At 57.1% G+C, this 27,106-nt stretch overlaps 1 protein-coding gene across 3 annotated transcripts in view; it reads left to right on the top strand.

The window, feature by feature from the left end:
* The first annotated feature begins 291 nt into the window (after positions 1-291).
* ACTN3 (actinin alpha 3) overlaps positions 292-27,106 on the top strand; it is a 32,248-nt gene continuing 5,433 nt past the window's right edge. For 2 of the 3 annotated variants that reach the window (XM_078853674.1, XM_073352076.2), the window contains exons 1-16: positions 292-2,279; positions 13,840-13,954; positions 14,561-14,680; positions 15,170-15,256; positions 16,815-16,902; positions 17,233-17,311; positions 17,838-17,919; positions 19,818-19,903; positions 20,270-20,362; positions 20,776-21,006; positions 21,579-21,726; positions 22,138-22,288; positions 22,684-22,792; positions 22,942-23,082; positions 24,147-24,329; positions 24,597-24,731. In XM_078853674.1, coding sequence (XP_078709800.1) covers positions 2,145-2,279; positions 13,840-13,954; positions 14,561-14,680; positions 15,170-15,256; positions 16,815-16,902; positions 17,233-17,311; positions 17,838-17,919; positions 19,818-19,903; positions 20,270-20,362; positions 20,776-21,006; positions 21,579-21,726; positions 22,138-22,288; positions 22,684-22,792; positions 22,942-23,082; positions 24,147-24,329; positions 24,597-24,731 — 1,983 coding nt within the window. In that variant the 5' untranslated portion in view covers positions 292-2,144. The remainder of the gene's footprint in view (positions 2,280-13,839; positions 13,955-14,560; positions 14,681-15,169; positions 15,257-16,814; positions 16,903-17,232; positions 17,312-17,837; positions 17,920-19,817; positions 19,904-20,269; positions 20,363-20,775; positions 21,007-21,578; positions 21,727-22,137; positions 22,289-22,683; positions 22,793-22,941; positions 23,083-24,146; positions 24,330-24,596; positions 24,732-27,106) is intronic. The other variant, XM_073352074.2, reaches the window with a different exon arrangement.

Below are 27,106 nucleotides of genomic sequence, written 5' to 3'. Positions count from 1 at the left end.
ACCGTGCCCGGGGGAGTCATGGTGCCTGGTGCGGGGAGCGGGGTCACCGTGCCCGGGGGAGTCATGGTGCTTGGTGCGGGGACCGGGGTCACCGTGCCCGGGGGAGTCATGGTGCTTGGTGCGGGGACCGGGGTCACCGTGCCCGGGGGAGTCATGGTGCCCGGTGCGGGGACCGGAGTCACCGTGCCCGGGGGAGTCATGGTGCCCGGTGAGGGGACCGGTGTCACCGTGCCCGGGGGAGTCATGGTGCCCGGTGCGGGGACCGGGGTCACCGTGCCCGGGGGAGTCATGGTGCCCGGTGAGGGGACCGGGGTCACCGTGCCCGGGGGAGTCATGGTGCCCGGTGAGGGGACCGGGGTCACCGTGCCCGGGGGAGTCATGGTGCCCAGTGCGGGGAGCAGGGTCACCGTGCCCGGGGGAGTCACCATGCCCGGGGGAGTCATGGTGCCCAGTGAGGGGACCGGGGTCACCGTGTCCAGGGGAGTCACCGTGCCTGAGGGGCCCACAATGCCCACAGGTCTCAGATCGAATTAGCAGAGCTTTGCCCTTTTTCCAGGTGGCCACCCGCCCCGCTGGTTCCCAGGCCCATGCTCTGCCCCACTGCCACACCTCGGTGCAGTACAGCCCCTGCCCTGGAGGTTCATTCCGTGGTACTTCCTTTGGGGTCATGGTTTGGCACAGACCTTCCCATGCCACGTGCAGGCCGCAGACACCCTCCCTTCCACATGCCGTCCTGCGGGATGCCGCACCCTGTGGTTGGACACATGCTGCCAGGCAGCGGCAGTGCTGGACAATGCTTTGAAATCCCGGAGCCAAGTGGTTAGTGTTTGGGGTGGAGGGGGAACTGCCATTTTGCAGGAGGCAGCCAACCCCTTAAATGGGCCTGGTTTGCAAAAGGTGGAAGTTCAGGATTCAGGTCCCTGGAAATTCGGGTCCTCCTTTGAGGTTTCCTCTCCTTCCCACAATCGCTAGCCACTTCTGGGGGCTCCGAGCCCAGCCTGTGCTGCTAATAATAGCCCTGGTGTAACTGGAGCCACAGCACAGGGAGTGGGCACTGGACACCTGCAGTGCTGCTGCATTGCGGGGAAATCAGTGTCCTCTAAGCCAACTCTCCTAGTCCCTCCAGCTTTCCCTTCCCAGGGCATTCCCCCCCCACCTGGGCCCCCCTGCAGGTGCCCGGGATGTTTATGTGTTGCTGAGACTGGGGTGGGGTACCAGATCACAGCTTCTCTGCAAGGTGCTGGCTGGTGGATATGGTATTGCCCGCCCAGGTCTCCCCCACATGCATGGCGCTGGTCAGTGACATGTTCTTCCCTGCAGGGGCCTTGCAGAATGGTAGGTAGGCTCGTGTTTCTTGCAAAGTATCTCCAAGTGCCTTGTGGGGGGGAGGGTTAGGGGGGAGTGTCAGTCCCTTGATTTTAGAGCTGGGAAACTGAGGCATTGAGCAGGGACTGGACTTGGTCAAGGTCATACAACAGGGCACTGACAGAGCTGGGAGTGCGACCCGGGAGTCCTGGCTCTTTCAGTGGCCATGGTGCCTCCCTTTGATTTTTGCAACTGACGCCATACTATCCCTGCTCCCAGCTCATTCCTTGGCCCTGGGTTCCTCCGGATGACTTAATGGCCTTTTCCAGATCTGACACCTCTGCTCCTTATTATGAACTACCTGCCTCACCACCCCTCCAGCTCCCGCTGCGGCTTATTGTGCATTTCCTGTCCCCAGACCACCAGCAAGCCACCACCCCCTGCCCTCCAGGTACAGGGTCCCTTTAAGAGCCTGCAAGGGGGGAGGGGGGTGTCTGGTCTCTGGCCTGCCAGCAGCTGTCCTCACCCTCCCTGGTTGGTGGGGACAGTCCCTCTGCACCCTCCCCCTGGCCTTTTAAAGGTGGAACCTGATCCCCCTTCCCCAGGCTGATAATACTTAATGGGGACCAGTCACGTGGGTGGCTTTTGACCAGGAGCTCAGGACAGGGCAAAGCTGCCAGCCACCAGGGGCAGAGGGATCTGACCTCCAGGAGAAGGGAACTGGTGCCTTGGGCAAGGGGCAGTGCATAGCAGCGAGGAGGGCCTGTGAGAGGGACGACTGGGGACTAAGGTGGAAGAGGGGACAGTCAGACCTGCAGAGAGGGACAAGAGGACAAGCCATGATGACCACGCAAGTAGAGAGCCATATCCAGTACAACCACTCATACATGATGACTGAAGAGTACATGCAGCAGGAGGAGGACTGGGACCGGGACCTGTTGCTGGACCCCGCCTGGGAGAAGCAGCAGAGGAAGGTGGGTGGCTATGGGGGATAGTTATGGGCCGGGGAAGCAGGGTGGGAGCCCGCGAGAGGTGCTGTGGGCAGGTGCCCATGGTGACCAGGTTTGGAGAGCTGGGCAAGGGGCTGTGTCTGTGTGAGTCAGGGCCCATGGGGGAAACTCAGCAGAGTGGGAACCTCAGAGAGGTACCAGACACTATGGTGAGAGGCTGGCCCAGGGCCCCATCTCTGCAAGAGAGAGAGTCAGGTGGGGTGTGGGGGGGTGGATTCTGAGCAGGAGAGAGGCCAAGTTGGGCACTAGATGGACAGGTACAGGGTGCCATCACTGCAAAGATTTGGGGCTTTTGGGGGCAGCCACAGAGTGGTGCTAGGGGTTACACGGGTGGGTGCAGGCCGGATCTCATCTCTGCGAGGGGCAGCCTCTGAGCGGTGCCAGGTGCTTGGAGTTACAGGGGTGGCACAGGGCTCCATATCTGCAAGGGGCAGCCTCTGAGTGGTGCCAGGTGCCCTGGGTAACGGGGCAGGCAGAAGCCCCTATCTGCAAGGGCAGACTCCGAGCAGTGTGCAAGGCTGGAGAGCCGGGCTCCGTGCCACGTAGGTTTGTCAAGAGCCAAGCCCCAAAGTGGCGGGTGTGGGGAGGTGATCTTTGGAGCAGACAGCTGCTGTGCAAGGGTAACCGATACGGCTTGATGCCCCTTCCCACTCCCAGACCCAGAAGGGTGACGCCAGCAGTGGGGAGTTGGAGGAGGTGGCTGCCTGTGTCCTGGAACAGAGTCTGCGGCATCCAAACTATGTCAGGAATGATGGGGATGCGAGGGGCCTGCTGGGCTAAATATACCCACCTGCCTTGCTGTGATCTGGGCTCTGGGCAGGCTGTGCACCAGGATCTTCCAGGTGTATGTGGCATGCTTGCCCGCTTGGACTGCTGCTTATGCATATGGCCAAGATGTTGTGTGTACAGTGGCTGTGAGCAGCCCTGGGCAATTGGTTCACGCACACACCCCACACACCCAAACTCTCCCTTGCAACAATCCCTGCATACGCTAACCCACAGCAACCCCACTCTCACATACACACAACAACCCTCCTGCAAATACTGATCCACAACAACCCCACTCCCACACACAACAAGCCCCCCTCATATACTGACCCACAACAACCCCATTCTCATACACACACAACAACTCCCCTGCATACAGTGACCCACAACAACCCCACACTCACACACACAACAACAACCCCCCTGCACACACAGACACACAACAGCTCCCCCCATTCTCTCACTCTCACACACACTCTCAAAGTGAGACACCCCCAGAGCAGTGGGCCTGATCCTGATCTCAGCCGGCAGCACATCCAGGCTGTCTCCCTTGCAATTGATGCAGTACCACTGGCGTGAGTGGGAGCAGGATCAGGCCCAGCGAATTCTGTGCCCCTTACCCCAGGAACCTCTGTCAAAGTCCATGTTCTTATGCCCAGGGTGGATCAGGCCCAGGAACCCCTAGAGCCAGAGCACAACCCAAACTGCTAACCCAAAGCCCCTGGTCCCAGCACCACAGAACTCTTGGCTGAGGTGTGCTCAGGTGGCTGCAATAGGGCAGGCGTGCACATTGCTGTTCTCCGTCAGGCATGGGTGCCACGTGTCCCCTCCCTATGGTTCTGTACAAACCATTGGAGTCTCTCCCCTGGCCTGCCACCACTGCAGGGAGCTTTGAGCAGGTGGGGATGGTGCAAGGTGGGATGTTCCTTCCTCCCACCAGTCCTAATCGTGATCCTCAGCCCCCCCAGGATCCTCTCCGCGTGTACCCCTTAACACCAGGCTCTAACCTGGCAACCTATACCCAGGATGGTGGTACAGCTACATCAGGTGGGGAAAAGCTATTAGAGCCCCTGTGACCAGGGGACAGCCAGGCTGCCCCTCCTGGTGGGGAGCACTGTCTGGCTACGGGCACGTCAATGAGAGAATGCCACCCGCTTTGAAGTAGTTGCCTCCCATGTAAAGGGAGGTTCTGATCTTCCCTACACCAGGGCAACTCTGGGGTTCACTGGTTGACTTTGGATTGGCCCTGGAAAGCTGAGATCAGAGTCCGGCCTTGGCCTTGTTGCAGTCAGGGGTGACTCTGGAAACCAGAATTCAGCCCTTTCTGTTGGCACAACTCCCCACAGAATGGTGCTGCTGTCTAGGTTGAGCTGCAGGCTGGGTATTGCCAGCCCTTATCCAGCCCGAACAGTCCTGACCTGAGCTCCACAAGTACCACTTGCTCACACTGAACTGCTTGGACCACCGCTCCCCACCCTCCCCATACAGATGTTTGCCTGTCCCTGCTCCCCGCTCACCTGCTGTCTCTTTGACACACGGTTCTGTTAGGCTATGGAACTCACTGCCACTGGATATCACTGAAGTTGGGTGTGCAGAAAGGAGGTGGATAGCAGGGCTGTCCGGAGTCAGAGTAAAGACTGAAAGAGCAGAGGAGAGCTGGGGGAGGGGTTATGACCCCACCTGCTTTGGGTGCTACACCCTGAACTCTAGCAATTGGGGTCAGAAAAGTGTTAGTTAGTTGGGTGCAGGTTATCCTACCACTGCAGGGCTCTTACCCCTTCCTCTGGGCATTGGGGTGACATAGATGGGCCATGAGCTGACCCAAGTGGGCCATACCTGTGGAAGTTTGCACCTGCTCTTTGTTATACTCTTGTGTTAAGTTGTCAGGGAAGGGCCCAGTGCACAGGTGGTGAGTATGCGTATGTGTGTGTGGAACCCAGTGGGACAGTGCTCTGGGTGTGTACCCTTGTGTACCAGTGTTGTGCATATCAGTGCTCTGGGTGTCTGTGTGCACGTACTCTGATGTACCAGCGCTGTGTTTGTGTGTGCACCCCAGTTTGTCAGTGCTTGGGAGGGTGCCGACATGACACAGACAGGTGACCTGCCCGATTGTTCCCTCTGAGAACCTAACACCCCCTCAGGGGTCCCCATCCCAAGCTGCCTGTTGGAGGAATCTGCGTGTCTTGATTTTTTCCCCAGAGTGCCTGATTAAGTTGTATGCTGTTTGGGGCAGGGACTAGTCATTCTGTTCTGAGTTTGTACTGTGCCTAGAACAACAGGGGATCCTCAGCACTACCCCAGTACAAAGAATAGGCATTTGATCAGAGCAGGGGATTGTCTGTTTCGAATCCCCCACCCCCTCCTTAGAGGAGCAGGGATAGTTTCATGTGCTTGGGAAGCTGTTCCTGCTGATTCGAGTGTTTTGGGGGATTGGGAAGGGGGATCAGGTGGCTGCTGCTATTCCAGACACCCTGTCCTTGTAAGGTGGTTTCTATAATAAACCGCCCCCCACCCTCTGTCCGTTCCCTGCTGCTTCCCGGGTGGGGTGAGCTCATGTGGGTATTTTGGAAGAGGACACCTCTTAATTAGGCTATGGCCTAGGAGAGGGGGGCTGGGTGGGGTGGGGGCTGCAGCAGTCCCCAGCCTGGGTGGGCCTTGCTGCAGGGCTCCTGTGGGAGAGGCTATTTAAAGATGTCTGCAAGGGATCCTGAATCAACTACAGAGACAGATGGGGGGGGGGCACACTTGCTCCCATGGGCAGAGCAGGTGGCTTCAAGAGGATAGTGCGTGTGTGTGTGCGTGTGTGCTTGTGTGACGGGGGAGGGTGAGTGCCAGGGGCTGAAGGGAGTGGGGTCTAGTGGTTAGGGCACTGGACTGGGAGCCAGGACTCCTGGGCTCTGGTCCCAGATCTGGGAGGGGATGTGGGGTCTAATGGTTAGAGTGGGGATGGTGAGGCTGGAATTCAGGACTACTGGGTTCCCTTTCCACTTTTGCTCTGTGACATTGCTCCAGTCTCTCTGCCTCGGTTTCCCCATCTGTAGGAGGGCTATCTACAGATAGGTGTTTGGAGAGAGCCTTGCAATCCTTCTGGGAGAAGGGTTTCCTGGCATCTCTGTCGCAGGTGCCCCACAACCAGCCTGCAGGCCGACTACCCTGAATGTTCTGCAGAGCCCCACACAGCCGGCCTGCAGGCCGACTCTACCCAGAATGCCCTGTTCTTGCGCCCTCCGCCCTGCGCAAGGCCAGTGTAAGCTGTGGAAATGCCTGCATGAGGGACTGGGGCGTGTGGGGAGGGACCATGCTGCAGCAGGGCTGGGAATGTGCTGCTGTTCAGGTACAGGAGCCTCCCGTCCATGCTAAGGTCCCTTTGAATCACACAGTCTGACCCCCTGCAGCACCTTCCCTCAAGCAGATTCCTGCCCCAGCCCAGGTCTGGTGGCAGAACCATAGCCTAGAGCCCTCTGGCCTGGATTTAAAGCCCCACAAGGACTGGAGAATCTCCTCCCCCCATCCAAGGGGAAGCTACTCCAGTGGGGAATCCCCCCCCCGCTAAGTATCTGCCTTCATTCCAGAGTAGATTTGTCCAGCATCTGCTCCCAGCCATTGGCCCTGCTAGGCCTTTGTCTGTGAGATTCTTGAGTCTCCACAGATCAGAAATCTCCCATGTTGGTGCCTCTAGTCCTGGATCAAGGTCCAGCCCCACGCCCCCGCCTCCCGTCATGCTAAATCACGGGGGCTGCTTCAGTCTCTGGCCAGCAGGCAAGTTCCCAGCAGGCAGGACGTTCTGTGCACCCTCTCTGGTCTTTCACAGCGCAGCCCCAGGACTGGATGCAAGGTCTCAGCTGGGAGATGAAAGGGGGATCTCTGAGTTGTGGGGTACAGCCAGAATTGGGGAAGGAGCAGGGAGGGATCTGCCCTGAGGATGCTCAAGTGCTCGCTGCTTGGAGGTCCACAGCTGGAGGAGGCAGAGATGCAGCCACACAGTTCCTTGAGCAACCAGCAGGAGGGGAGAGGTCTGTGCAGCTGAGTATCAGGGGAGCAAGACTAGCGGAGGGCAGTGAAAGCTGGAGAGGGCAGAGAGCCTGGATGGGTCTCAGGGGGAGCGGCCTTGGCCAAGAGAGGGGCAGGGTGGGGAACTGGAGACATTCTGGGAGCACAAAGCTCTCCCTGGCCCCTGCAATGGAAGGGAAGATGGGAGAAGGGGTGTGTGGGGATGGATGAGAGATGACTGGAATGGGGGAAAAGAAAGGAGAGCTGGCTGGAGAGAGGGGTGCCTGGGGTAGGCTGGACGGCTGGGGTGGGGTGCTGGATGGATAGATGCTGGTGCAGTGTGTGTAGGTGTGGGTGGATGAGCACAGGGGGTGTCAGGCCAAGCTGGGAGTGGGGAAGCCCCTGCCCCTGTGCTGCATCAGCTCCCAGCGTATTTACCAGCACCCACAGGGAGGGCAGCCCCTCAGACTATTGTGTTAGCTGGAGCCAAATCCCTTAAGCCCTTGTAAATAGCGGGGAATGAGCCACAAATACTCCCGGTAACAAAGGATTAGCCCCAGGGGATCCCAGCCCACTGCCAGGCACAGGACAGAGCTTCCCAGTGCCAGTGGAAATCCGGCTGTGCCGCAGCTCCCATTACCCAGGTAGATGCCTGCTTGGTGAGCAGGGGGCCAGAGTGCCGGTGCATGGCTCGGGGAGTGGTGGAGTAGGGGCTGGGAGCAAAAGCAGCTTCCCCAGAGACACACCAGGCCAGCCTCCTGACAGGCAGCATGGCCCAGTGGCTGTGGGACTTTTCCGGCATAGCCCCATAGTGTAGACACAGCTTACGCCAACAAAGGGGGTAGGAACCCCGCCCCGAAGGAAGGGTTATGTCTACACATGCCCTCTTCCGTCTGCACAGCTATGTCTGCTCTGGGAGCTACATCAGTCAGGGTGTTTTGTTCACATCTCCGACTGACCTCGCTATGCTGATATAGCCCCAGCTAGGACGCTGGAGTGTGAGCCAGGATGCATGGCTTCTAATCCCACCTCTGGGAGGGGAATGGTGTCCAGGGGTTAGAGCATAGGGGCTCTGAGCCAAGACTCCTGGGTTCTATCCCTAGCTCTGGGAGGTGTGTGGATCTAGTGGTTGGAGAAGGAGGAGGGGCTGGGACTCTGGACTCCTGGGTTCTATTCACACCTTTGCCTTTGACCTTGGGCAAGTTCCTTCCCCTCTTGATACTGCTGTTTGCCCTAGTTGCACCATTTGTCTATTCAGACTGAGCTCTTGGGGGCAGGCTATGTCTCTCACCATGTCTGTGCAGGGCCTAGTACGCCAGAGGCTGATCCCAGTCAGGGTTTGTTCAGTGCCCGTTCCACTAGGGAATCCCTGCTAAACATTTCCCCCTTCTTCCCAGGGTGGGTTTGTCCAGTGTTGGCTCCTGGCTCTGCTCAGCTTTAGTCTATGAGATTCACGAACCTCCTCAGGTCTGAAATCTCCTCCCCATATCCGCGGCTTTAGCTTGGGATGCAGCCCCCTCCTCTGAATTGCAGGGTTACTTTAGTGTCTGGCTGGGTGGCAGGATCCCAGCCTGTGGGCCGTTCCCATGGCTCCTCTCTGCACCTCCCCAGCCTTTCACAGTGGGGCTGTGGGCTCTGCCACATTGTGCACAGAGGCCCCATCCCCTCTCTGCATTGCCCACCCCCAGTCTGCACATCCTAGGATCACATTAGCCCTTACACTGAGAGCTTGTGTCTAGGAAACCCACCTGGCACAGTCCCCTGCTAGGGCTGGGCCTCGTACAGGGGCTTATCTGCTGGCCTCTGTGAATGGAGACTCATTTAGCTCCAGAGTAGTGGCAGGGCTGTGTGTCTAGTGGGGTCCTGCAGGGATCCATTCTAGGCCAGGTGCTGATTAACATTTTCATCAGTGACCAGGAAGTAAATATAAAGTCACTGCTGGTGAAGTGTGCACATGACACAAGATGGTGGTGTGATCAGGTCAGGCCATTCCTCCCAAGCAACCGACCGCTTGGTAGAGTGGGCCCATTCAAACCCCCTGTGTTTTAATACAGCCAAATGCAAAGTTATACTCCTGGGGGCAAGGAGGGCAGGTCAGCCCCCGAAGAATGAGGGACAGTGTCCTGGGAAGCAGTGACTGAAAAAGACCTAGGGGGTCAGAGTGGACCAGCAACTCAGCATGAGCTCCCAGTGCGATTCTGCCCAAGAAGGGTGAATTCGGCCTGTGGATGGATAAACGGGAGATGGGTACTGATGAGGCTGGGACTGGGACTGCGTATAGCGCTGGGCTCCACACTTTAGACAGGATGTTGAGAAATCGGAGAGGGTGCCGAAAAGAGCCACAACAAATTATTCAAGGGCTGGAGAAAATGCCTGATTGTGAGAATGTGAAAGAGCTCCATCAGTTTAGCTTCTCCAAAAGCGGATTGAGAGGTGATTGATCATGGTGTACAAGGACCTTCATGGGGAGAAAGCCCTGGGTACTAGAGGGCTCTTTAATCTAGCCGAGACAGGCAGAACAAGAACCATAAGAACATAAAACCAGACATACTGAGTCAGACTAATGGTCCTTCTAGCCCAGTATCCTGTCTGCCGACCGATGCCAGGTGCTTCGGAAGGAATGAGCAGAACAGGTAATCATCAAGTGATCCATCCCCTGTCACCCATTCCCAGCTTCTGGCAAATAGAGACTAGGGACACCATCCCTGGCTAACAGCCCTTGATGGACCTACCCTTCATGAACTTCTTTTTTGAACCCTTTTATAGTCTTGGCCTTCACAACATCCTCTGGCAAAGAGTTCCACAGGTTGCCTGTGCGTTGTGTGAAAAAATACGTCCTTTTCTTTGTTTTAAACCTGCTGCCTATTAATTTAATTTCATGACCCTAGTTCTTGTGTTATGTGACTGAGTAAATAACACTTCCTTATTTACTTTCTCCACACCAGTCATGATTTTGTAGACCTCTATCATATCCCCCCTTAGTCGTCTCTTTTCCGAGCTGAAAAGTCCCAATCTTCCATACCCCTCAGAATTTTTGTTGCCCTTTTCTGAACCTTTTCCAATTCCAGTATATCTTTTTTGAGATGGAGCGACCCCATCTACACGCAGTATTCAAGATGTGGGCGTACCTGGCTGGGAGTAAAAGCCAGACAACCTCAAATGAGAAATAAGTCCCGTTTTTCAAAGGGAGGGTGATTACGCAGTGGAACAAACCCCCCAGGGCAGGGTGGATTCTCCAGCTCCAGGCTGGCTGCCTTTCTGGAAGATGCTTTAGTCAGATACAAGTCACTGTGCTCAATGCAGGGATGTCTGGGGGACATTCTCTGGCCTGTGATACACAGGAGGGCAGACTACATGATCTCATGGTCCCTTCTGGCCTTGAAATCTACTAAATAGAGCCTCCGAGAGGGGAAAGGGCTTGTTCAAGGCCAGTAGCCGAGCTGGGAATGGAAGCCAGGTGTCCTGATGCGAGGTGCAATGCATAAGCCATCAGACCATGCTGCCTCCCTTAAGATTTCATTGTCGCTCAGGCCTTGGGGCTGGATGCTGAGAAGGCGCCTGCTCCACATCTCTGCATCATCCACTGAGCCCTCTGGCAGAGCCCAAGGGGGGCGAACGTCTCTGGTCACTCCTCGGGGGCCTGCGCGGGAGGTGGCAGCTTGGCATTCGGATGATGCTATGAAATTCTAGGGCCCCCTAAAAATAACCCTGCGGCTGAGCTGGAGAAAATGTTGCAATGATGCAGGGAGAATCTATTTATAAACCATCCAGCTTGAGTCTCCAGAGCTGGGTCTGTCTGGACACGGAGCTCAGCTCGCAACAGGGCACAGGAGCTTGCAGGTGGCATGCTGGGCTGGGAGTCAGAATTGCAGGGACCTGTCCCCAGCTCTGGGAGGGGAGGAGGTCTAGTGGGCTAGAGCTGGGGGTGCTCCTAGGTCCTATTCTGGGCTCTGCTGCAGAACTTGGGCAAGTCCCGTCCCTTCTTGGTGCCTCTTTCCCCTCCCGCTCATTGACTGTTCAGACTGTGAGCTGTCTGGGGTAGGGACTGTCCCTCGCTGTGGGTTTCTGCAGCGATCAACATGACAGGCCCCTAGAAGCTACTGTCATCTAGCAATGATTTTAACAATGAGCGCTCTTCTCCCATATGTTGTTGGTCAGTTCCAATTAGGAGCATTCGGATAACTGTAAAGATACCAAAGTCCCACAGATCTTGAATCAGTCCAGCTAGAAACTCTTCCCCGCTCAGTCCATCTCCTTAGGTTGTCATGACCCTCTAAGTTCTCCCATCAGCCATGGAGTCTCCCTGAGCTTACAACATCCTTTAAACCTTCTTTATGCTTCAGAAAGGGGCATCTTTTGTCTCCCATTGCTGGGAACCTTCAGCCAGACCCCAAAGGGATCTTAAGGAGATTGTGGGCTAGGCTTTCCCATTGTGCTCTTCCTGGCTGGGAATTTTCAAGATTTCCCTTTCTTTTCCCCGGGAATAGTTCTTGCTCAGCTGTTGTGTTGTGCTGCTGGGATGGGGTGAGGGGCATGGGGCCAGGGCGTCCACTACATCATCAGTGCAGAGTACAGTTTTCAAAAGCAGTTAAACCATCGAAGGGGTAATGATCCACACCCCAGAGCTGGAATGGGGGGGAATAAACTGTAGGGACAATCCTGCCCCATTGGGGATGGGTGAGGAATAGGGTGCAAGGTGGGGGGTGATTCCAAGGGACTATTAGGATGACCCTAGATAATCCAGCCAGTCAGGGGGGATCCTGCTCCCGCCAACCTCCTGCCTGCCTGGTTGTATCCTGCAGACCCCCAGCGTGGGGTATCCGCAGCTCTCCAACGGACTTAAAGCTACAAGGTGTGAGTGTGTGGCAGTGTGTCATCGCCTCTGCTATATTGCGTAAGATCTGTGTGTGTGAGAGAGGGACCCACGGCCCCCTGAGGGAGAGAATTGAGTCAGACCTACACTAGAGAAATGTCCTTGGCTGTAGACCTGCTCTAAGGCCCAGCCCATTTGTGTCACACCTTGTAATCACCACTCCCCCCCGCTCACAGATAGGTGTGCATGCACTCACCCGCATGTGCACCAAGTGCTTTACAGTGGGGCTCTGCAGACCCCCATGCCCAGTGCTGCCTACCCCTGCAGTTTCATTGCAGCTCTCCTGCTGTTTGGTCTTTCCCATCAATCACCAGCTCCTGGAGTCCTGGGAATCTCCACTCCCATTTAAACCAAAGAAGCATGCTCACCCTAGGGGACCAGGGAAGCTGGAAAGCGTGACATGGGGGCACATGGAGTGGGGGATACTCTGCTGTGCAGTGGGAGGGGGTGCAGGGCTAGTGGGACTATCGTTAGAACCACCCAGGTCCCATCTAGCCCATCCCCCTGCCCAGGAAATCCCAGACGCTGAATCCCAGCAGCTGTTCTCTTCAGGGTGGCTGGCGGTGGGGGGCTAGAACAGCTGTTCCCTCCCCCTGCCATGCTCCATCTTAGTCATGTTAGGAATGAGGCTGCATCCTGTCTGCAGGGGGGGGGGTCCCCATCCACCCAGCCCCACCCTGAGCTGGGTGGGCAAAGGGAGCAGGAGCACTCTGCACTGAGGGAGGGGGGTCTGTGGGCCAGGATTCCCAGTGTCCCCTTTCAGGGGTGGGGGTGGCAGCCAGCCAGCCGAGGCCCTTTGGCTGCAGTCTGCGGATCATGAGCTCACTCCTCTGGGACGCCCGGGTACACCCTGCCCCCTAGCAGGCACATTGTCGTGTGCCATCTAGATCTGCAGAGTTGATGCATTGCTGTAGGCCTGATTCACGCAGCCCCTCCGGGACAGCCGAGTTCCCAGGCTGGGGCTAAATATGGGGAGGTGTTGTGGGCAGGAGCATGTACTCACCAGCAGGGGGAGCAGTGACACACACATGCCCCATTCCCACCCCCTTCCCTGCAGCCACCCAGGAGGGGTGGGGTGGGGGCAGTGGGGCGTATGAGGCCAGCAGCATGTGTGTTATTAGCAGAGCTCAGGGAGCCCAAAGGCTGTGGGAGTCCTGGGGTCAGCAGTGTGTTAACGGGGAGCTGGGAGTGTTGCAGTTTTGGGGTCCCTGGTGTTTGGGAGGGTAGGTTAAAAGAAGAGGGTGAGGGCTCAGCAATAGGGGGAGTTGGGATGGGGTTGGCCAGCCCTGGGGTTAGATGTGGGGCTCCCCGGGACTGAGGTGGGGAGCAGGGTTAGGGGCAGGACAGGCCAATACCAGGGCTGGGGTGGGGCTCGCCAGGGTTAGGGGCAGAGGACCGTGTGATGCTAGGGTTGACAGTGGGCTTAAGGGCAGAGCTTGGTGATGTTGATGTTAGGGTCAGGGCTTGCCCATCCCAGGGTGGGGTTAGGGTCAGAGGTCAGCGATGTGGGGATCAAGCCTGTGTCTGGCTTGTGCTGTAAGGCTCGTGGGGGCCCCGGCTCTGGTGGGAATCAGCCCCTTGTGCCAAGGGCCTGGCACAGTGCCCTGGGAGGCCATCTGGGCTGTGTCCCCTCCAGTGAGCAGAGCCTCAATCCTGCTGATGTGATCCTGGGGGGAAGGTGGGTGCTGTGGGGGAGGATGGGGGAGCTATGATGAAGAAGCCCCAGGGAGGGCGAGCAATGGGGGCTATGTGAGGTGCAGCCTGTCCCTACCTACACCAACCCAGGAGCTGGCGTGGGAATAGCCCAGCGCCTCCTACTCATTCTGCTGTCCTGTTCCTGGGGGGGGCGGCTGTGGAGTCTCTCTAAACCCCACCCCCCATTTTCTCCTGCAGACATTCACGGCCTGGTGCAACTCCCACCTGCGCAAGGCGGGCACCCAGATCGAGAACATCGAGGAGGATTTCCGCAATGGGCTGAAACTCATGCTGCTGCTGGAGGTGATCTCGGGTAAGGTGGGGGAGCTGGAATCAGGGGGCAGATCCGCGAAGGGCCATGTGGGGGTGATGAGGAGAGGGACAAGAATCCATGGGGAGCCACCAGTAAGGGCTCAGCGGCCACAAGGGGCAAGAAACCATGTGGGAGAGTGTGGGAGAGAATCCATGGGAAGATGAGAGGGACTTGGGGGGGACCCAGAGGGTGCAGTCACCAGGGTGTAGCCCAGCTGTAGTGGGGCGGGGAGGGGAGGGGCTCTGGACCCCTGGCTCTGAATCTGGGGTTATGTGATGTGGGGTTGGCTGTGTCACACTGCTTGGGTGTGTGTGTGGTGGGGTGTGTTACGGTCTGGCGATGTGGGGTGCAGCTGGGGGGCAGTGTCTGTCACCGACTCTGCTTCCGGATGTGAGTGTGTGTGAGGAGGGTATGTGGGGATGGAGGGGGGGAAATCTGTGCTTCCCCACCCACACTGCATGGGAGGAGGTGCAGGGGACTCCAGGGTGTGTGTGGGGGTGCCCCCTCACCCCATCACTGACTCTGCCCCTAGGCAAGTGGGGAGGTGCATGGGTGTGCAGATGCTCTGTGCCTTTCCCAATTGGTGACTCTTCCCGAACCCCTCAGGTGAGCGGTTGCCAAAGCCAGACAAAGGCAAGATGCGTTTCCACAAGATCGCCAATGTCAACAAGGCCCTGGACTTCATTGCCAGCAAGGGGGTCAAGCTGGTCTCCATCGGGGCTGAGGGTGAGTGGGGCAGTGGTCCTGACTAGGGTGATGAGGGTCCACAGCGCTGGCGCAGTCTCCTCCTGCATGCCCCGTTACCATGGTGATGCCAGCCCCATCGCTCTGGCGCTGGTAGGCCGGCCCTGTGCATGTCTGGGAGGGTCGGGTGGCCACAGGCGCTGGCAGCACCCTCCATGCAGGTCCGGGGGGGCTGGGTTGGGGTTGAGCCACGTTCCCTCGTAATCCCATGGGCTGCTCTGTCTCGAGGCGGGGAGGCTGCCTGTCAGCAGCGCCTGGGCTGGGGATGTGCAGGCCCCCGAGCAGCACAAACACTGTGGGGGTGGGGCTGGGTTTACTTCTGTCTGTCCCCCCCCATATGCTCTCCTCTGCATGCCCATCCATCCCTGTCTATCTCTGTGCACCCCATCTCTCCCCCTGCGCCCTGGACACCCGTCTCTTTCTGTCACTCTGCCCCACGCCGCTCTGACTCTCCCCTCTCCCCCACTTCAGAAATTGTGGACGGGAATCTGAAGATGACTCTGGGGATGATCTGGACAATTATCCTGCGCTTCGCCATCCAGGACATCTCAGTGGAAGGTGAGTGTGGGGCTGGGCTCTGCCCCTTTACACCCCACCCCCAATACGTACTCCTGTACCGTATACACCAGACACCAGTCTACACTGCACCCCGTCCACATACACAGACACCCTATATAACCCCTATACACTACACACTCCATATATGTCCTGGACACTACACATACCCCTATATACTGTGCACCCCACACCTATCCTTATACACAATACACTCCATGCACACCCCATATATATACCCTATGCCTCCCATATAGCCCCACAAACGCCCCTATACATAAATATCTGAATCCCCCCATATAAACCCCTATACATGCACCCCAAACACTGTACACTCCATATATCTCCTATACATTACACACACACCTATACACTATACACTCCTATACTCTACACACATACACCCCTATACATTAGATCTTACACTCCATACACACCCCATATAGACAGCCCTGTACACTATATATCCCATATGGCCTCTATACACACCCTTATACCCTATTATATGCATACCCATCTACACAATCATGCACCCTATATAAACCCCTATACATGGACCCTACTCACTCCATATATCTCCTATACACTGTACTACACCCCCCATATACACCCCTATATATCATATAATCCATACATATCCCATATACATACCCCTGTACACTATACACCCCGAACAGCCCCTATACACACTTCTATACACCCCCATACAAATGCCTTTTAGCTGCACACCCCATACACCTCCTATACATTACACATCTCTGTATATAGCCATACACATACTCACCCCTATACCCCAGTATTGACTATAATCTAATCTCATGCTTCAGGGCTGCAGCTGGACAGGGCAGGGATCAGGAAGGAATTTTTTTCTCCAGTTCACAATTGGCCAGCTGTCTGGGTGTTTTTTCCTTCTTTGAAGCATCAGAGATCGGCCACAGCTGGAGACGGGACATGTGGAGGGTTGGCCAGTGCTCTGAGATGGTCCAGAGACTCTGGCTTAGCTGCCTGGCTGGTGTGTCTTGCTCCCATGCTCAGGGTCTAAACTGATGGCCAGATTTGGGTCAGGAATAAATTTTCCCTCAGTCTGATTGGCAGGGACCTTTCACCTTCCCCTGCAGCACAGGGCATGGGTCATCTTTGGCCATGCCTTGTCAAATCCATTCCCTGACATCACAGGGGGCTTGGGCATTGGTGGCCCCTGGGTCTTTGCTGTTCTCCGTCTGGGGCTCACAACAGGTCAGTCTCCTGAGGCCTGAAATGCTTTAGCCAACAGAAGTAACGGGTGCAATGCAGGGGTAGCTGGGTGAGGTTCTCTGGCCTGGGCTGTGCAGCAGGGCAGACTGGGTGATCTAATGGTCCCTTCTGGGCTGGAACTCCATGAATCTGAGACCTCCCTGCTGCCCCCCCACACCCACCAATGAGGGGCTGTGGGTAAGGCTCTCCCTTGCACTGCAGGCCCTTTCTGCCAGGGGCCACTCCCCCCGCCCCCATCTCCTGCTCCTCTGCCCCTCTGTGCAGCTGAGCCAGTGGGGTCTGAGCCATGCTGCCTGGTTTCTTGCAGAGACTTCGGCCAAGGAGGGGCTGCTGCTGTGGTGCCAGAGGAAGACGGCTCCATATCGGAATGTCAATGTGCAGAACTTCCACATCAGGTAGGGGGCGCCGTGGGGAGGGGGGCTTTGCTGGGGGCTCGGGGCTTTGGGGCAGGCCCCAGGGGTGCCCTCGCCCTGCGGCCTTTGTGAGTCGAGTTGGCTGGGGCTCAGCCCCTCTCCCAGGAGACAGCAGCTCCAGCAGTGCCGGCTGGAGTGAAGGAGCCCAGGGGCAGCTGGGCCGGAGGAGGGAGCATAGGGCGGGGCTGGGGTGCGCGTGTAGTGCCAGGCCCCAGCACAGCGCCTGCAGCTGGCCAGGGGCATAGCTGAGGATCACCCGACTTCTCCTTCTCCTTCTCCTTCTCCTTCTCCTTCCCCCCGGATGCGGCGCAGCTGGAAGGATGGGCTGGCCCTGTGCGCCCTGATCCACCGCCACCGGCCTGACCTCATCGACTATGCCAAGCTCAGAAAGGTGTGACGGCCCCTGCCCCTGCTGTCTCCCCCACCCTTCCCCGGGTGTTCCCTCCATTGCCCCAGCCCCCACCCTTGCTGCTTCCCTGTACTCCCTCCTCCCAGCCCCCTCCCCCACAGCCCCAGCCCTCACCCCTGCCAGCTCCCTGCTACCACCCCAGTGACATTGGTCCTGGCTCCTGGCACTACCCCAGCCCCCCATTTAGTTTCTTTCTCCCCTCTCCCCGGCTGTTTCTGCCCAAGGACTTTCAGCTCTTTGCCGGCCAGATCCCTGTCCCTGACCTGTTACCCAAGCTCTGAGCAGCAGCTTCCTGCCCCCGTGAACGCCCTCCCATCCCTGTTACCGCCAACATGCCACCCCACCTCCCACTACATGGCTCAGGCCCCCGTTCCTGCCCTGATCCGTGCAGGGCCCCATCCCTGTCATGGTGCCCCCCTTGCCTGCGGCTCACGCAGCCCCCTTTGCCTCCTGCCCCAGCCTGTCACCAAGCCCCCCCAGTCTCACAGCTCTGCCCCTCTGTGCCTAGGATGACCCCATTGGGAACCTCAACACGGCCTTTGAGGTGGCTGAGAAGTACCTGGACATCCCCAAGATGCTGGACGCTGAAGGTGGGGGCCGAGCGCTACACTTCAAGAGCTGCACAGGGGGGCCTGGGGACCCACTGCTCTGGCCTGGCCCTTTGCATGACCCTGACCCTGGAACCTTGTCTTGACCCAGGCCCCCTAATCCTGATCTTGGCTCCCAGTCCTAATCCTAACTTCTAACCCTTGAACCTGATCCTGACTTCTGACCCCGACCCTTCTCCTGGGTCCCGTCAGGGCCTGGATGAGCCAGCTTGGTCCTGGAAACATGATAATTTATCCTCTTCCTACCTGAGCTCCCGCTTCAGCCCCCCGACCTGATTCTGTAGGTCAGGATGCTTGGGTTCTCTCCCAGCTCAGGAGGGGATCTAGTGGGTTAGAGCAGGGAACTGGGAGCCAGGATGCCTCGGTTCTGTTTTTGGCTCTGCCACTGATTCCTTGATGGGTAGGTAGGACGACCCTCCTCTCCAGTGTCCCTTTTTCCATTTACTCCTGTGGGGATCTCATGCTATTCCCTTGACCCACCACGCAGGGATGCTCTGTGGAACGAGGTGCCTGGAGCCAGACTCTCCCCTCCCTTCATGGCCCATTCGGCTGCCATCACCAACCCTGCTGGTCTCCTTTGTGGGCCGTGGATCCAGGGGACATGGCTCTAATGCCCAGGGCAGCTGACACTCTGGGCCTGTGCAGCCCAGCCTGGGGGGGAACGTGCTTCCAGGCAGGGACTGGGGGGCACCGTCATAGATCCCCAGGATCTGCGATACACCCCAGCTCTGAAACAGTCTCTTGGAGGAACCCCTACATGTGCCAGACCCCCGCCTCCATGGAGGACCCCTTCAGGGCAGGCCATGTGGCCTCACTGCCTCCTAGACTGAGCTCCTGGGCTCCCGCCCCCCTGCTTCACCCCCTGAGCTCTGCCCTGCAAGTCCAGCTGAGACAAGCTCCTGGCAGAGCCTTGTCCACCCCTCAAGGACGGACACACTGCAGCCAGGATCTGCCGTGGCACCAAAGAGCCTTCTCCAAAAAGAGCAGGGCTTGTGAGTCACCTGGAGTCCTGAGGTTTGTACAGAGAAATCAAGGCGCCAGCATAGTCCATCCACTCAGCCCAGAGCAATTCACCAGCCCAGACGTAGTCCCCTCCAGTGCCAGACTCTAGCTGTTGGACTTCCAGGGCATGGCCCAGTCCTTGGTCCCTCGGCCGAGCTGGGCTGAATTCACATCCGTCTCCCAGATCCCTGACTCTCTGGGCTGGTATTTTCTCGCTGGCCACCTTGTTGAACTGGTCAGTTTCAGCCAGTTTCTTAACAAATGTATTCACTCCAGCCTAGCAGAGAAGTGACGCACCCCTGTGTCTCCTGGGCAGGGTATCTCTACGCTTCAGCCACTGCAGACGCCACCTATACCAGGGGAGGGCTTTGCCTGTGGCTGTAGTTTCCCACCTCCCTGAGAGGCGGTAGCTAGGTCAGTGGGAGAATTTTTCCATCCCTCTAGCCCTGTCCACACTGGGGGGAGGTCAGTATAGCTACATCACTCGGGGGTGGATTTTTCACACCCTAGGGAGACATGGCTATCCCGATGTCAGTGTTTAGTGTAAACCTGCCCTGAGAGCAAACATAATCCCTTCCCCCCGCTGGCTAGCCATGCAAAGTACAGGGGGAAACTGAGGCACACATAGGCTTCATACAAACATTATGAAACGTTCCCGTTCTGTCCTAGGCACATCCCAAGGGAAGGGCAGAGGCTGGGAGGAGTGCGCTGGGGACAGGTGTTCCAGGAGGGAGGGACGGGGAGGGCTGTAGGAGGTCACACAGGGTGCTGGGTTCGGGGGAGAAGCAGTCGAGACTCGAGTGCAGGAGTGTGTGGCCAGGACACACCCTCGCACACCCCACCTCCACCCCCACTGAGCAGCTGGCATCTCTCCGCAGATATTGTCAACACGCCCAAGCCGGACGAGAAAGCCATCATGACCTACGTGTCCTGCTTCTACCATGCCTTTGCTGGAGCAGAGCAGGTAGGGGGTGTGCATGCGTGCACCTCCAGTGCACATGGGACTGGGGGTGGGGACAGTCTTGGTTGAGGGCTGTGTGGTGCCCACCCCCATGGGCCCCAGTCTCTATTGGGATCAGTGTGATACCTGGCACAACAGGGGTCCCGATCTCAGGTGGGAGCATCTGTGCAGCACCCTGCCCAACAGGGGCCTGACTTTGCTCAGGGTCCATGCAGGGCCCAGCACAGCTCTATCCTGCGAGGCCCCACAGATGCTTGACAGGTGCCCTGATCTCAGTCAGGGGAAGGGAAGGGAAGGACTGTGCTCAGGCTGCTCTCTCTTCCCCCCGATGAGAAGTAATGTGGTGTTTCTCCCCCCACCCCACCCCAGGCCGAGACGGCTGCAAACAGGATCTGCAAGGTGCTGGCTGTCAATCAGGAGAACGAGAAACTGATGGAGGAGTACGAGAAGCTGGCAAGCGAGGTACCAATCCATCCTGCCCTGAAGACGCCATGCCCCCTCTCCCCAACATCTGCTGGGGGCTTGCTCCCAGACCTGGGCATGCTGGAGAGAGGGAGCAAGGCCTGGAATGGGCATCAGGACTCCTGGGTTCTGGCCTGGCTCCAGCAGGGGAGGGAGATCTAGTGGGTTAGAACAGTGGGAGGGGTGGGAGCCAGGTCCCCTGGGTGCAGTGGGGGTGATATACTGGCTTGATGGGGTGCAGCTATATTAGTTAATGCTTGTGGGGAGAGAGAGAAGGGGTGCGGAGGGCCAGTGGGGAGTGAGGAGCTAGCATTGGGCTATGTGCCTGTGACTCTCCCCCAAGGGCCTGTAGGGGCTGGAGTGACCCAGCACTGCCCCCTGCTGGCCCTCACCCTCCCCACGGCTCCTCACAGCTGCTGGAGTGGATCCGGCGCACCATCCCATGGCTGGAGAACCGCGTGGCAGAGAAGAGCATGAGCGCCATGCGGCGCAAGCTGGAGGATTTCCGGGACTATCGCCGAGTCCACAAACCACCCCGCGTGCAGGAGAAATGCCAGCTCGAGATCAACTTCAACACCCTGCAGACCAAGCTGCGCCTCAGCAACCGGCCCGCCTTCATGCCCTCCGAGGGCAAGATGGTCTCGGTGAGCCATGGCACAGGGAGGCCACGCACCTGCCATGGGGCCCTTGGCACCTGGGGGGGATCTGCCATCCATCCATGGAGTCTGCCTCTGCTACCCTGAGAAGGGATGAGGCCTGCATGGCACATCCAGTGGGCATGGGTCCACATGGACCAGGGGCGTACACATGCCTGTTGCGTGATGGTGCCCATGGGGCAGGGAGCCACATGTACACAGGAAGCAATGAGACATGTGTGCCCAGGGGCAGTGTCCAGGGGGCAGGGAGGTATGTGTGCCTGGGGGGCAGTATCCATGGTGTGGGGATCCATGTGCCCTGAGGGTAGTGAGGACACACACAGAGCATGGACCATCACAGAGCTTGTCAGTTGTTGATGGGGCCAAGGCTGGTGTGTCCAGGGGGCAGTTCCTGCCCCCCAGGTGGGCATGGGGTGGCTGTGATCTGGGTGCTGCTGCCCCAGGGGCCAAGTGGAGGTGGGGCAGGGCAGGTGGCCAACTCCAGCACTCCCCTGGTGCTGTGTGTGTGGGAGGAGGGGGCAGCGACCAGGCTCACACGTCTCTCTCTGTGGTGGAGGTAGGATATCGCCAACGCCTGGAAGGGGCTGGAGCAGGTGGAGAAGGGCTATGAGGAGTGGCTGCTGACCGAGATCCGCCGCCTGGAGCGCCTGGAGCACCTGGCCGAGAAGTTCAAGCAGAAGGCAACGCTGCATGAATCCTGGACCAGAGGTATCAGCCCCCTGCCCCCCTGGACCAGGGATCTCCCCCAGCCCCTTCTGCTGCAGGGCTTCCCCCACCCCCATCCCTCACTATGGGGTTACCCCTTTCTGCTACAGGGATCACCCTGCCTTCCCCTACACCTCCGCTATGGGGTACCCCCACTGCAGATCTCCCCCAGAGGGGACTGCTCCTGTCCCTGCCCCAGAAGGGCACTACCCCTCAGGCCCTGCTCTGGACTTTTCCCTGCCCTCTGGGATGGGGTGGGCTCTGCCCTCAGTGACCCCCCATGTGGGTGATCCCCATTGGGGTCCTCCCTGCCACAGAGGCCCATGGGGTATGGGGCAGGGGGTTCAGAGGGCGGGAGCTGGTAGGCTGGGGGTGGAGAAGGCTGGCTAGGCTCAGACCGCGCTGCCCCTGCAGGGAAGGAGGAAATGCTCTCGCAGAGGGACTATGAGTCGGCCTCGCTCATGGAGGTGCGGGCGCTAATGCGCAAACACGAGGCCTTTGAAAGCGACCTGGCCGCCCACCAGGACCGTGTGGAGCAGATTGCCGCCATCGCCCAGGAGCTTAAGTAAGTGCTGGGCCTGAGACACACACCCCGGCCAGAATCCCCCTGTCAGAGCCAGGGAGAGAACCCAGGAGTCCTGGCTCTCAGCCCCCTGCTCTAACCACGAGGCCCCACCCAGCTCCTAGTGCCCGGGCAGGCGGTGTCCCTAGCTAGCTGGGCAGTATCCAGGACTCTGTGCCCTGCCCCATGGCACCCCAGGGGCTCTGTACCTTTCCCCAGTGGCACCCCAGGGGCTCTGTGCCTTGCCCTATGACGCTATGCCTTGCTCAATGGCTCTGTGCCTTGCCCTGTGGCACCCCAGTGGCTCTGTGACCTGCCCTGTGGCACCCCAATGGCTCAGTGCCCTGCCCCATGGCTCATTACCCTTACCTTCCCACCATCTCTCCCCTCCCCCGCAGCGAGCTGGACTACCATGATGCTGCCTCGGTGAACTCCCGCTGCCAGGCCATCTGTGACCAATGGGACACGCTGGGCACCCTGACCCAGAAGAGGAGGGACGCGCTGGAGGTGAGAGGGGGCCCCGGATGGCAGGGGAGCTCCTGCTGCCAACTGGAGTGGGGAGGGGTGTGGCCGGGGACAGGCCTGCCCTAGTGCAGGGGCCAGAGGGATGGTAGGTGCCTCTTCCCCTCTAACCCTCTGGCTCTGTCCCTGCCCAGCGGGTGGAGAAGCTGCTGGAGACCATCGACCAGCTGTACCTGGAGTTTGCCAAGAGAGCCGCGCCCTTCAACAACTGGATGGATGGCGCCACCGAGGACCTGCAGGACATGTTCATCGTGCACAGCATTGAGGAGATCCAGGTGCAGCCCACAGGGCCCCTGGGCTAGATCCCTGGCTCTGGCAGGGGAGTGGGGTCTAGTGGTTAGAACAGGGAGTGCTGGGAGCCAGGACTCCTGGGTTCTATCCTGGCTCTGCCTCTGACCTTGGACAAGTCACTTTCCTGCTCTGTGCCTTAGTTTCCTCTCGGTGTATGAATCCCTCGGCCCCCTGCTCTCTGGGGTCAGGGGAGGCAGGAGGCTTAAGGGGGGTGGAATTAGGGGAAGTGGCAGGGCTGGGGCTGGGTGGGAGTGGGTCAAGGGAAGTTTGGGGGGGGTCTATGGGGTGTGGCGCAGTCAGGCACAGTATCCCTGTGATGCTCTGCTCAGGTGGCCAAAACTGTAAGCCCCGGTGTTACCCCTTAGCCAGACAAAGTTTTGCTGGAGAGAACAAAACCCACTTTCTAGCTAACACACTTAATTTCCCAAACTTCCAGCCTTTGCCTGAGCAGTTTTCTCATCCACCTCAAGTTTGCAGCATCTCCATCCCCACTGGCCAGGGGACCCAGCTTTCCCAGCCTCAAAGGCACTGCTCCCTCTGGCCCCTCCGTGATGGGTAACGAGGTCTCTTTGTTCCTCCTGTGTCACCAAAGGCCATTGTCCCTGAATCCAGAGCCAGAGGGCGGCCTGGGATACAGGCTCTGTCCCAGGCGTGATCACTCAGGTGTCTCTTTCACCGCTTGTTAGCTTAATGGCTTTGTTTGCCTTATATGTAAATATCCTGTCACTATCCAACCAGCCAGCCGGGTCACTGCCCCGTGCGCTGTCCAGGCTGAGTGTGAGCTCTGCCTCCCAAATGCGCTGTACGAACACACAACCAGCAGGTCGGTAACTCTGGGCAGAACCTGCACAGGCATCCCACAGGGATCTGGGGACCAGTGGGCCACCACTGTACACACCAGACCTCGCAGACACGTTCTGCCCCCAGCGTGATGGGGAGTGAGGGCGTCAGGCCAGATCTGACACAGGGCGGTGGGCCCACAGCCCACGGGCTGTGAGGGGCTCTTCGGGCCACACTCCCCCCATGGCAACTGTCCCCCTGCCTGCAGAGCCTGATCACGGCCCACGAGCAGTTCAAGGCCACACTGCCAGAGGCCGACAAGGAGCGCATGGCCATCCTAGGCATTCAGAACGAGATCCAGAAGATTGCCCAGACCTACGGCATCAAGCTGAGTGGGGTGAACCCCTACACCAACCTCTCACACCTCGACATCGCCAGCAAATGGGACACGGTGAGTGTGGCCACTGGGAGCGGGAACCCGGCTGACCCTCCCGCCCCCTGACTGTGTCTGTCCCACCCCACTGTCCATCTAGCCATCTGACCCTGCAGGCGTCACGCCCCCTGCCTGCCTGTCTGGCCGGCCCTGCCTCCCCAGCCCCACTGCTCTTGGACCCTGCCCTTCCCGAGCTGGAGCCCCGCCTTCCCAGCCCATTGCGCTCAGCCTCCTCCACCTGGAGTCCTGTCCCACAGCGTCCCGCCTGCTGCTCCCTCCCCACAGGTGACGCGGCTGGTGCCACACCGAGACCAGACGCTGCAGGAGGAGCTGGCACGGCAACAGGCCAATGAGCGGTTGCGGCGCCAATTCGCTGCCCAGGCCAATGTCTTGGGGCCCTGGATCCAGAGCAAGATGGAGGTGAGAGCTCCAGTGTGTGGATTCTAACCACGGCTCTGGAAGGGGAGGGAGGACGAAGGGTTAGAGTGGGGGTGGGGGGCTGGGAGTCAGGACTCCTGAGTTCTAGCCACAGCTCTGGGAGGAGAGTGGGGACTAACCAGGAGATCTTCAAAGATCTGAAACTCAAAAGAGTCTACAACAGGTGGGAACTTGATCAAATTACAAAGGATGAATATAAACAAATACCACAAGTATGTAGGGACAAAATCAGAAAGGCCAAGGCACAAAACGAGATCAAACTATCTAGAGACATAAAGGGTAACAAGAAAACATTCTAGAGATACATTGAAAGCAAGAGGAAGGTAGGCCCATTACTCAACGAGAGGGAAAACACAACAGAAAATGTGGAAATGGCAGAAGTGCTAAATGTCTTTTTTTGTTTCAGTTTTCACCAAAAAGGTTAGTAGTGATTGGATGTCTAACATAGTGAATGCCAGTGAAAATGAGGTAGGATCCGAGGCTAAAATAGGGAAAGAACAAGTTAAAAATTACTTAGACAAGTCAGATGTCTTCAAGTCACCAGGGCCTGATGAAATACAGCCTAGAATACTCGAAGAGCTGACTGAGGAGATATCTGAACCATTAGTGATTATCTTCGAATGTCATGGAAGACAGGAAAGATTCTAGAGGACTGGAAAATGGCAAATACAGTGCCAGTCTATATAATGGGGAATAAGGACAACCCGGGGAATTACAGACCAGTCAGCATAACTTCAGTACCCGGAAAGATAATGGAGCAAATAATTAAGGAATCAATTTGCAAACACCTAGAAGATAATAAGGTGATAAGTAACAGTCAGCATGGATTTATCAAGAACAAATCCTGTCAAACCATAAGAACATAAGAATGGCCCTACTGGGTCAGACAAAAGGTCCATCTAGCCCAGTGTCCTGTCTTCCGACAGTAGCCAGTGCCAGGTGCCCCAGAGGGAATGAACAGAACAGGTAATCATCAAGTGATCCATCCCCTGTCACTCATTCCCAGCTTCTGGCAAACAGAGGCTAGGGACACCAATCCTGCCCATCCTGGCTAATAGCCATTGATGGAACTATCCTCCATGAATTTATCGAGTTCTTTTTTTAACCCTGTTATGGTCTTGGCCTTCACAACATCCTCTGGCAAGGGGTTCCACAGGTTGACTGTGAGTTGTGTGAAGAAATACTTCCTTTTATTTGTTTTAAACCTGCTGCCTGTTCATTTCATTTGGTGACCCCTAGTTCTTGTGTTATGAGAAGTAGTACACAACACTTCCTTATCTACTTTCTCTACACCAGTCATGATTTTATAGACCTTAATCATATCTGCCCTTAGACGTCTCTTTTCCAAGCTGAAAAGTCCCAGTTTTATTAATCTCTCCTCATACGGAAGCCGTTCCATACCCCTAATCATTTTTGTTGCCCTCTTCTGAACCTTTTCCAGTTCCAATATATCTTTTTTGAGACGGAGCGACCACATCTGCACACAGTATTCAAGATGTGGGCGTACCATGGATTTATATAGAGGCAACATGATATTTTCTGTCCTAATATCACCCTTTCTTAATTATTCCCAGCATTCTGTTTGCTTTTTTGACTGCCACTGCACATTGAGTGGATGTTTTCAGAGAACTATCCACAATGACTCCAAGATCTCTTTCTTGAATGGTAACAGCTAATTTAGACCCCATCATTTTATATGTATAGTTGGGATTGGAAAGCATAATGTGCATTACTTTGCATTTATCAACATTAAATTTCATCTGTCATTTTTTTGCCCAATCACCCAGTTTTGAGAGATCCTTTTGTAGCTCTTCGCAGTCTGCTTGGGTCTTAACTATCTTTAGTAATTTTGTATCATCTGCAAATTTTGTCACCTCACTGTTTACCCCTTTTTCCAGATCATTTATGAATATGTTGAATAGGACTAGTCCCAGAACAGACTCCTGGGGGACACCACTATTTACCTCTCTCCATTCTGAAAACTGATCATTTATACCTACCCTTTGTTTCCTATCTTTTGACCAGTTACCAATCCATGAGAGCACCTTCTCTCTTATTTCGTGGCAGCTTACTTTGCGTAAGAACCTTTGGTGAGGGACCTTGTCAAAGGCTTTCTGAAAATCTAAGTACACTATATCCACTGGGTCCCCTTGGTCCACATGTTGTTGACTCCCTCAAAGAATTCTAGTAGATTGGTGAGGCATGATTTCCCTTTACTAAAACCATGTTGACTCTTCCTCAAAAAATTATGTTCATATATATGTCTGACAATATTGTTCTTTATTATAGTTTCAACCAGTTTCCCTGGTACTGAAGTCAGGCTTACAGGCCTGTAATTGCTGGGATCACCTCTGGAG

Source organism: Lepidochelys kempii, chromosome 7, assembly GCF_965140285.1.
Source record: "Lepidochelys kempii isolate rLepKem1 chromosome 7, rLepKem1.hap1, whole genome shotgun sequence".
NCBI lineage: Eukaryota > Metazoa > Chordata > Testudines > Cheloniidae > Lepidochelys > Lepidochelys kempii.
This window is presented reverse-complemented; position numbering and strand designations above follow the sequence as displayed.